Consider the following 11,135-nt stretch of genomic DNA (forward strand, 5'->3'; position numbering starts at 1 on the left):
AGTGTTGTACTGAGTAGACTGTCAGTGTTGGACTGAGTAGACTGTCAGCTCTCACTGTGTCCTCTCTATTAAAGGGCAGAGCAGTGCCACCCACCAGTGCCATGGCTGGCATCACTATCCGAAGATTTGAGGAAGATGACAAGGAGACCGTGAAGGAGATCTTCACCATGGGGATGAGCGAGCACGTCCCTTCCTCCTTCATGCACCTCCTCAAACAGCCCCTGACCCAGATGATCCTGATGGTCACGTTCTGCTCCCTGCTGGCCAGCTCCAAGTCCGTCCTGCTGCCTGTAGTAGGGGTCACTCTCCTCCTGGCCGGGGCCAAGCAGCTGGTGGGCTACCTCTTCAACAGCTACATCGACACCTCCCTGAGGAAGGACCTCGATCACATCCAGGAGACCTACCTGGAGAACAAGGACTCGTGTTTCTGGGTGGCTGAGAGCGACGGCCGGGTGGTGGCAACGGTGGCCTGCCTGCCCGCGGAGAGGGAACCAGGCTGCATGGAGCTGAAGAGGTTGTCTGTACGTCGTACACACCGGAGGATGGGCATCGCCAAGGCCCTCAGCAGGACAGTGGCAGACTTCAGTAGAGAGAGGGGCTTCCCTGCGGTCGTCCTCTACACGTCTGTAGTGCAGACTGATGCACAGAGGCTGTATGAGAACGTGGGCTACACACGGGTCAGAGAGTTCGTCATCCCTGAGCCCATCGCCAAAATCACCAACTTTACTCTGATAGAGTTTAAACTGGACTTACTGCAGGGGAGGAAATAGGAGGACTGGACTTACTGCAGGGGAGGAAATAGGAGGACTCGGCTTACTGCAGGGGGGAAATAGGAGGACTTGACTTACTGCAGGGGGGAAATAGGAGGACTGGACTTACTGCAGGGGGGGAAATAGGAGGACTGGACTGCAGAGGGGGAAATAGGAGGACTGGACTTACTGCAGGAAGGGAAATAGGAGGACTGGACTTACTGCAGGGGGGGAAATAGGAGGACTGGACTGGAGCGTGGGAAATAGGGGGACTGAACTTACTGCAGGGGGGGAAATAGGAGGACTGGACTTACTGCAGGGAGGGAAATAGGAGGACTGGACTTACTGCAGAGGGGGAAATAGGAGGACTGGACTGGAGGGGGGAAATAGGAAGAGGACAGAACTTACTGCAGGGGGGAAAGGAATGTTATAATATCTGTACATTATAGGAACACCTGTATTTACAAAAGTACAATGATTAATGTTTTACTTTAGCTTGAGATTAAGAATCAATGGTAGAGACATTTATAAGTGCATGAAGAGGTACAAAAGATGCCCGTTTTGTTGAAACTCTACTTTCAGTTCCTATTGATACTATGTCCAGTCTTACTTCTGCTAGCACATGATAGCAATAAGGGGAAGAAGGATTGGGAGACTAACTGCCAATAACACAAAAAGCTCAACAGAGACAGAGACATCTTTGTAATCAAGTTAAAGGACATCATCCTGGGCGGGGTGAATCTCAGTAGGGGATGAAAAGGGAAGACGCCATCTTGAAAACTGAGTGTGTTACTCCGGAGTTGCAATCCTTATTAAACAAACTAACCTCTGATCAAATACGTTTTCTGTGGTCTCGTGTATGAACTGCGGGCAGAAATCCCTTACAGGGGGAAATAGGGTGAGGACTGGACTTACTGCAGGGAGGACTGGACTTACTGCAGGGAGGGAAATATGGTGAGGACTGGACTTACTGCAGGGGGGGAAATAGGAGGACTGGACTTACTGCAGGGAGGGAAATAGGAGGACTGGACTTACTGCAGGGAGGGAAATATGGTGAGGACTGGACTTACTGCAGGGGGGGAAATAGGAGGACTGGACTTACTGCAGGGAGGGAAATAGGAGGACTGGACTTACTGCAGGGGGGGAAATAGGAGGAGGTCTGGACTTACTGCAGGGGGGGAAATAGGAGGACTGGACTTACTGCAGGGAGGGAAATAGGAGGACTGGACTTACTGCAGGGGTGGAAATAGGGTAAGGACTGGACTTACTGCAGGGAGGGAAATAGGGTAAGGACTGGACTTACTGCAGGGGGGAAATAGGGTGAGGACTGGACTTACTGCAGGGAGGGAAATATGAGGACTGGACTTACTGCAGGGGGGGAAATAGGAGGACTGGACTTACTGCAGGGGGGGAAATAGGGTGAGGACTGGACTTACTGCAGGGAGGGAAATAGGAGGACTGGACTTACTGCAGGGGGGAAATAGGGTGAGGACTGGACTTACTGCAGGGAGGGAAATAGGAGGACTCGACTTACTGCAGGGGGGAAATAGGGTAAGGACTGGACTTACTGCAGGGGGGGAAATAGGAGTACTGGACTTACTGCAGGGAGGGAAATAGGAGAACTAGACTTACTGCAGGGGGAAATAGGGTAAGGACTGGACTTACTGCAGGGGGGAAAATAGGGTGAGGACTGGACTTACTGCAGGGAGGGAAATGGGGTGAGGACTGGACTTACTGCAGGGAGGGAAATAGAGTGAGGACTGGACTTACTGCAGAGGGGGAAATAGGAGGAGGACTGGACTTACTGCAGGGGGGAAATAGGAGGACTGGACTTACTGCAGAGGGGGGAATAGGAGGACTGGACTTACTGCAGGGAGGGAAATATGGTGAGGACTGGACTTACTGCAGGGGGGGAAATAGGAGGACTGGACTTACTGCAGGGAGGGAAATAGGAGGACTGGACTTACTGCAGGGAGGGAAATATGGTGAGGACTGGACTTACTGCAGGGAGGGAAATAGGAGGACTGGACTTACTGCAGGGGGGGAAATAGGAGGAGGACTGGACTTACTGCAGGGAGGGAAATAGGGTAAGGACTGGACTTACTGCAGAGGGGGAAATAGGGTAAGGTCTGGACTTACTGCAGGGAGGGAAATAGGAGGACTGGACTGGAGGGTGGGAAATAGGAGGACTGGACTTACTGCAGAGGGGGAAATAGGGTGAGGACTGGACTTACTGCAGGGAGGGAAACAGGAGGACTGGACTTACTGCAGGGCGGGAAGTAGGAGGAGGACTGGACTTACTGCAGGGGGGAAATAGGAGGACTGGACTTACTGCAGAGGGGGAAATAGGAGGACTGGACTTACTGCAGGGGGGGAAATAGGGTAAGGACTGGACTTACTGCAAGGAGGGAAATAGGAGGACTGGACTTACTGCAGGGGGGGAAATAGGAAGAGGACTGGACTTACTGCAGGGGGGGAAATAGGAGGACTGGACTTACTGCAGGGGGGGAAATAGGAGGAGGACTGGACTTACTGCAGGGGGGGAAATAGGAGGACTGGACTTACTGCAGGGAGGACTGAAAGGACAACAGGACACAGACAGACACGCTCGCGAGCACACACACACAGACACACAGACACACACACACACACACACAGACTCACGCTGGACATTCAGTGCCTTCTGAAAGTATTCAGACCCCTTTCCCTTTTTCCACATGTTGTTACTTAACAGCCTTTTTCTAAAATGGATGAGATAAAAACGAATCCTCATCCATCTCCATACAATACTCCATAATGGCTAAAGCCAAAACAGGTTTTTAGAATGTTTTGGTAAATAAAACAAGTGTGGAAAAGGTCTGAATACTTGCCAAGTGCTCTGTAGTTCTAGTTAACTCTGTCCTCTGTACTGGGCACGTGCAGAAACAGCATAGGGGTCTGTCCTCTGTACTGGGCACGTGCAGAAACAGGATAGGGGTCCATCTGCTGTACTGGGCATGTGCAGAAACAGGATAGGGGTCTGTTCGCTGTACTGGGCACGTGCAGAAACAGCATAGGGGTCTGTCCTCTGTACTGGGCACGTGCAGAAACAGGATAGGGGTCTGTCCTCTGTACTGGGCACGTGCAGAAACAGCATAGGGGTCTGTCCTCTGTACTGGGCACGTGCAGAAACAGGATAGGGGTCCATCTGCTGTACTGGGCACGTGCAGAAACAGGATAGGGGTCCATCTGCTGTACTGGGCACGTGCAGAAACAGCATAGGGGTCTGTCCTCTGTACTGGGCACGTGCAGAAACAGCATAGGGGTCTGTCCTCTGTACTGGGCATGTGCAGAAACAGCATAGGGGTCTGTCCGCTGTACTGGGCACGTGCAGAAACAGGATAGGGGTCTGTCTGCTGTACTGGGCACGTGCAGAAACAGGATAGGGGTCTGTCCGCTGTACTGGGCACGTGCAGAAACAGGATAGGGGTCTGTCCGCTGTACTGGGCATGTGCAGAAACAGGATAGGGCTCTGTCCGCGGTACTGGGCACGTGCAGAAACAGGATAGGGGTCTGTCCGCTGTACTGGGCATGTGCAGAAACAGGATAGGGGTCTGTCCGCTGTACTGGGCATGTGCAGAAACAGGATAGGGGTCCATCTGCTGTACTGGGCATGTGCAGAGACAGGATAGGGGTCCATCTGCTGTACTGGGCACGTGCAGAAACAGGATAGGGGTCCATCTGCTGTACTGGGCATGTGCAGAAACAGGATAGGGGTCCATCTGCTGTACTGGGCATGTGCAGAAACAGGATAGGGGTCCATCTGCTGTACTGGGCATGTGCAGAAACAGGATAGGGGTCTGTCCGCTGTACTGGGCACGTGCAGAAACAGGATAGGGGTCCATCTGCTGTACTGGGCATGTGCAGAAACAGGATAGGGGTCCATCTGCTGTACTGGGCATGTGCAGAAACAGGATAGGGGTCTGTCCGCTGTACTGGGCACGTGCAGAAACAGGATAGGGATCCATCTGCTGTACTGGGCATGTGCAGAAACAGGATAGGGGTCCATCTGCTGTACTGGGCACGTGCAGAAACAGGATAGGGGTCCATCTGCTGTACTGGGCACGTGCAGAAACAGGATAGGGGTCTGTCCGCGGTACTGGGCATGTGCAGAAACAGGATAGGGGTCCATCTGCTGTACTGGACATGTGCAGAAACAGGATAGGGGTCTGTCCGCGGTACTGGGCACGTGCAGAAACAGGATAGGGGTCCATCTGCTGTACTGGACACGTGCAGAAACAGGATAGGGGGTCCATCTGCTGTACTGGGCATGTGCAGAAACAGGATAGGGGTCTGTCCGCTGTACTGGGCACGTGCAGAAACAGGATAGGGGTCCATCTGCTGTACTGGGCATGTGCAGAAACAGGATAGGGGTCCATCTGCTGTACTGGGCATGTGCAGAAACAGGATAGGGGTCTGTCCGCTGTACTGGGCACGTGCAGAAACAGGATAGGGATCCATCTGCTGTACTGGGCATGTGCAGAAACAGGATAGGGGTCCATCTGCTGTACTGGGCACGTGCAGAAACAGGATAGGGGTCCATCTGCTGTACTGGGCACGTGCAGAAACAGGATAGGGGTCCATCTGCTGTACTGGACACGTGCAGAAACAGGATAGGGGGTCCATCTGCTGTACTGGGCATGTGCAGAAACAGGATAGGGGTCTGTCCGCTGTACTGGGCACGTGCAGAAACAGGATAGGGGTCCATCTGCTGTACTGGACAGGTGCAGAAACAGGATAGGGGTCCATCTGCTGTACTGGGCATGTGCAGAGACAGGATAGGGGTCCATCTGCTGTACTGGACAGGTGCAGAAACAGGATAGGGGGTCCATCTGCTGTACTGGACAGGTGCAGAAACAGGATAGGGGTCCATCTGCTGTACTGGGCAGGTGCAGAAACAGGATAGGGGTCTGTCCGCTGTACTGGACAGGTGCAGAAACAGGATAGGGGTTCATCTGCTGTACTGGACATGTGCAGAAACAGGATAGGGGTCCATCTGCTGTACTGGGCATGTGCAGAAACAGGATAGGGGTCCATCTGCTGTACTGGGCATGTGCAGAAACAGGATAGGGGTCCATCTGCTGTACTGGACAGGTGCAGAAACAGGATAGGGGTCCATCTGCTGTACTGGGCAGGTGCAGAAACAGGATAGGGGTCTGTCCGCTGTACTGGACAGGTGCAGAAACAGGATAGGGGTTCATCTGCTGTACTGGACATGTGCAGAAACAGGATAGGGGTCCATCTGCTGTACTGGGCATGTGCAGAAACAGGATAGGGGTCCATCTGCTGTACTGGGCATGTGCAGAAACAGGATAGGGGTCCATCTGCTGTACTGGACAGGTGCAGAAACAGGATAGGGGTCCATCTGCTGTACTGGACACGTGCAGAAACAGGATATGGGGTCCATCTGCTGTACTGGACATGTGCAGAAACAGGATAGGGGTCCATCTGCTGTACTGGACACGTGCAGAAACAGGATATGGGGTCCATCTGCTGTACTGGACATGTGCAGAAACAGGATAGGGGGTCCATTTGCTGTACTGGACACGTGCAGAAACAGGATATGGGGTCCATCTGCTGTACTGGACACGTGCAGAAACAGGATAGGGGGTCCAGTTTCATTCCAACCTGTATGACTGTGTCTGGACTTTGCCATGGTTATCTACAGTTGTTGAATGATATTTATGGTCATGAACCTCCTCAGTACCAGTGCTAGGCAGCACTGAGTGCAAATGGGACTAAATTACTGATATAACGGACATTTTAACAGTTGTTTAATTTAGTCGATTAATGTGTGTGATTTTGTGCATACTGGACATTCGTTTTGACTTAATGTGTCAATTAAAAGGGGTTGAATAATTTGTTCTGGTTCTTTTTTGTTTTTCTCCTGATTTTATTGGATAAGCAGGAGGATTATGGGTCAATTCAAATCTGGACCTCAAAACCAGTCCTACTGCTGATCTTCCATGTGTCCCCTCTAATCAGGACACGTTCAGGTCTCAGACGCCCGTGAGGGAACTGGCCAGATAGACCAGAAAAACAGGGAGGACCAAGGCACTCTTCATATATTTAAAATGACTTTTATTGTTACGGCATGTTCAATGGAACAAATATGATTTATTTTTTAAATTCAGACGCGCTTCAGCATAGGCCCTTCGTCTTGGAGTACCTTCTATCTATAAAGATCTACTATTTTGTACCCTAGGAAGGCTTCCCTTCTGTTTTCTACAAGAAAACTAGCAGTACTTTAGATTTCAATACCCCCCTACTGTCTGCCTGTGATTCAATACCCCCTACTGTCTGCCTGTGATTCAATACCCCCCTACTGTCTGCCTTGGATTCAATACCCCCCTACTGTCTGCCTATGATTCAATACCCCCCTACTGTCTGCCTGTGATTCAATACCCCCCTACTGTCTGCCTTGGATTCAATACCCCCCTACTGTCTGCCTATGATTCAATACCCCCCTACTGTCTGCCTATGATTCAATACCCCCCTACTGTCTGCCTGTGATTCAATACCCCCCTACTGTCTGCCTGTGATTCAATACCCCCCTACTGTCTGCCTGTGATTCAATACCCCCCTACTGTCTGCCTGTGATTCAATACCCCCCTACTGTCTGCCTGTGATTCAATACCCCCCTACTGTCTGCCTGTGACATTCAATACCCCCCTACTGTCTGCCTGTGACATTCAATACCCCCCTACTGTCTGCCTGTGATTCAATACCCCCCTACTGTCTGCCTGTGACATTCAATACCCCCCTACTGTCTGCCTGTGACATTCAATACCCCCCTACTGTCTGCCTGTGATTCAATACCCCCCTACTGTCTGCCTGTGACATTCAATACCCCCCTACTGTCTGCCTGTGACATTCAATACCCCCCTACTGTCTGCCTGTGACATTCAATACCCCCCTACTGTCTGCCTGTGATTCAATACCCCCCTACTGTCTGCCTATGATTCAATACCCCCCTACTGTCTGCCTATGATTCAATACCCCCCTACTGTCTGCCTGTGATTCAATACCCCCTACTGTCTGCCTGTGACATTCAATACCCCCCTACTGTCTGCCTGTGACATTCAATACCCCCCTACTGTCTGCCTGTGATTCAATACCCCCCTACTGTCTGCCTGTGACATTCAATACCCCCCTACTGTCTGCCTGTGACATTCAATACCCCCCTACTGTCTGCCTATGATTCAATACCCCCCTACTGTCTGCCTATGATTCAATACCCCCCTACTGTCTGCCTTGGATTCAATACCCCCCTACTGTCTGCCTATGATTCAATACCCCCCTACTGTCTGCCTGTGACATTCCTTATCTTAAATGTGTTATTAGTTTATCTCCAGCCCAGTCTGTTTCTCTAGTGAGCGGTCTTCTCTTCACAGGGATCAGGTGAGATGGACGGCTATCGGTTTTGTATATACCGAGATGAAGACTACTCCGTGGTCAGGGAGGTCCACAGGGTTCGTTGAGCAACTGGATGCTGTGTGTGTGTTGAGGCTCTCAGACAGACCTGGGTACAGCTCACCCTGTTGTGTGCCGTCCTGGCCCTATCTGTTTCTGTCATGGAGGCAGACCTGGGTACAGCTCACCCTTGCTCTGTGCCGACCAGGCCGCGTGTATGACGGTACCTGTTCAACCACGGGATCCAGCTAGGTCCTCCTGGATAGTAACACCTCCTACATGCTGGAAAAACAGGTGGCACATTCCTAAATGGAATTTAGAAGCGGGCTGTCATGGGCCTTTTACTGAGGAGTGGCTTCCGTCTGGCCACTCTACCATAAAGGCCTGATTAGTGGAGTGCTGCAGAGATGGTTGTCCTTCTGGAAGGTTCTTTCATCTCCACAGAGGAACTCTAGAGCTCTGTCAGAGTGACCACCGGGTTCTTGGTCACCTCCCTGACCAAGGCCCTTCTCCCCTGATTGCTCAGTTGGCCGGGGGGCCAGCTCTAGGAAGAGTCTTGGTGGTTCCAAAGTTCCTCCTTTTAAGAATGATGGAGGCCACTGTGTTCTTGGGGACCTTCAATACTGCAGAAATGTTTTAGTACCCTTCCCCAGATCTGTGCCTCGACACAATCCTGTCTCGGAGCTCTACGGACAATTCCTTTGACCTCACGGCTTGGTTTTTGCTCTGACATTCACTGTCAACTGTGGGACCTTAGATAGACAGGTGTGTGCCTTTCCAAATCATGTCCAATCATTTGAATAATACCACAGGTGGACTCGAATCAAGTTCTAGAAACATCTCAAGGATGATCAATGGAAACATGATGCACCTCTAGTCTCATAGCAACGGGTCTGAATATTTATGTAAATAAGGTATTTCTGTTTTTAAAAAAAAAAAATTTAACATTTGCACAAAAAAAAAACTAAACCTGTTTTCGCTTTGTCATTATGGTACGGAACGCGGTTTGGGTCTTTGCGTGTCAAAAACTTAACACAATTTGAAGTGTTAAAATAAGCTTGTTGACCAATCAGGACCTAAATGACTGAACGTCAGATAATAATTTAACGTGTTCATACATTGTTTTACTTAGTGTAATCAATGTGTAATAACTATCACTCGTATTTCATACGTCACAACGATTCATCGATATGTATGCTGTGACGCTGGAAAGTTTATGTCTCCATACCTGCCCTTCCCCAATCTATGTTAGGACAGCGCTGGACAAAAAATCTGCTATCTGATGGATGCAAACAATGTTCTAACCCAAAAACATAGCTAACGACAGTCTGTTTCAGTAGCTACTAGCTGGGTGTCATCATCTAAAATAACCCCTAATTTATAAGACAGTTCTTATTTAATTAATGGAGGTCGAACCCATCTATGTGAAGCTAGCCACAATAAGGCTTAGCCACAATAGTGGAATTTGCGTCTAGCCTTCAAAATAAAGGTATGTAATTGACAGAGATGCAAATTAATAGAAATATTATAATTAATGTAATAATAATTTAATAGATCATGCTAAACGAGATTGACATGTTGTATAAAATCAGCAAACGACAATCATTTGTTTATTTCACAAATCTGTTGAAATCACACTGGATGTATTAGACTTTAGAATTGCATTGGGGGGCACCCTTATTTCACTGTACAGCCTTACCTATGGACTGTGGATCAATGACATGGGGTATCAGTCTACTCAGTGACAGCCAGAGAACATTAGTGTAGTAGCTCTTATTGCGGGACTCTGAAACAACTGTGAATTAAGCCACATTTATTGTACGAGTCAAACCTACTATGTGCATTGAACACCATTCCAGAGGGAAAACAATACTGTGTGGATGTTTTGGAGTCTAACAACTCTGAGGAGGACATTGGGAAAAAAGTGTTTGGGTACTGAGTAGACTGTTACCCCATTTGATCCACAATAATTAGGTAAAGCTGGACAGTGTAATATGAATGTCAATACACACAAATAGGCTGACTGGAGAGGTGATTTCACACAGTCACTGAGCCACTACGCTAATATTTGCGTAAACTCTCCCCAGTTGTGTTCTGTCTCCTAGTAGACTGATAAACCTTTTTTTATTGCTCAACATTCCAACCTTGTTTAACATTATCTAGTCTAAATATGGCATGATTCCACCAATTGTAACCTTCGGAGTCACTTTCAAAGCGGGACTTTTATTTTGAAAGGGAACCGTAAATTCCACTATTGCCGTTAACCGGTCCGGTCCAGTCTCACTAGACAGAGGAAGCAGAGCTGGCTGCTTATAAACATTCAGTTTGGGTAATAGGGTTAAGTAGCTGGCTAGCTAGTTATTTTCACGAACTAAAGTTCAATTTTAATAGACGAACAACAAGTGTCAACCTAGATAATACTTACTCACAAGGATTCCTAAATCATTACTAAGAATAATGAAAATGACTGCAGGTTCTGCTTGTCATTGTTTTCAGGCTGGTTGTATTGGTGCTAACTAGGTACCTGGTTGTATTGGTGCTAACTAGGTACCTGGTTGTATTGGTGCTAACTAGGTACCTGGTTGTATTGGTGCTAACTAGGTACCTGGTTGTATTGGTGCTAACTAGGTACCTGGTTGTATTGGTGCTAACTAGGTACCTGGTTGTATTGGTGCTAACTAGGTACCTGGTTGTATTGGTGCTAACTAGGTACCTGGTTGTATTGGTGCTAACTAGGTACCTGGTTGTATTGGTGCTAACTAGGTACCTGGTTGTATTGGTGCTAACTAGGTACCTGGTTGTATTGGTGCTAACTAGGTACCTGGTTGTATTGGTGCTAACTAGGTACCTGGTTGTATTGGTGCTAACTAGATACCTGGTTGTATTGGTGCTAACTAGGTACCTGGTTGTATTGGTGCTAACTAGGTACCTGGT

General features: G+C 49.1%; 1 protein-coding gene across 2 annotated transcripts in view; it reads left to right on the plus strand.

The window, feature by feature from the left end:
- Window positions 1-1,586, plus strand: part of LOC110505940 (probable N-acetyltransferase camello) — a 669,337-nt gene extending 667,751 nt beyond the window's left edge. For both annotated transcript variants that reach the window (XM_036963125.1, XM_036963124.1), the window contains one exon: window positions 75-1,586. In XM_036963125.1, coding sequence (XP_036819020.1) covers window positions 102-770 — 669 coding nt within the window. In that variant the 5' untranslated portion in view covers window positions 75-101 and the 3' untranslated portion in view covers window positions 771-1,586. The remainder of the gene's footprint in view (window positions 1-74) is intronic.
- The last annotated feature ends 9,549 nt before the right edge of the window (window positions 1,587-11,135 follow it).

The sequence above is a fragment of the Oncorhynchus mykiss genome, chromosome 25 (genome assembly GCF_013265735.2).
Source record: "Oncorhynchus mykiss isolate Arlee chromosome 25, USDA_OmykA_1.1, whole genome shotgun sequence".
NCBI classification, from domain to species: domain Eukaryota; kingdom Metazoa; phylum Chordata; class Actinopteri; order Salmoniformes; family Salmonidae; genus Oncorhynchus; species Oncorhynchus mykiss.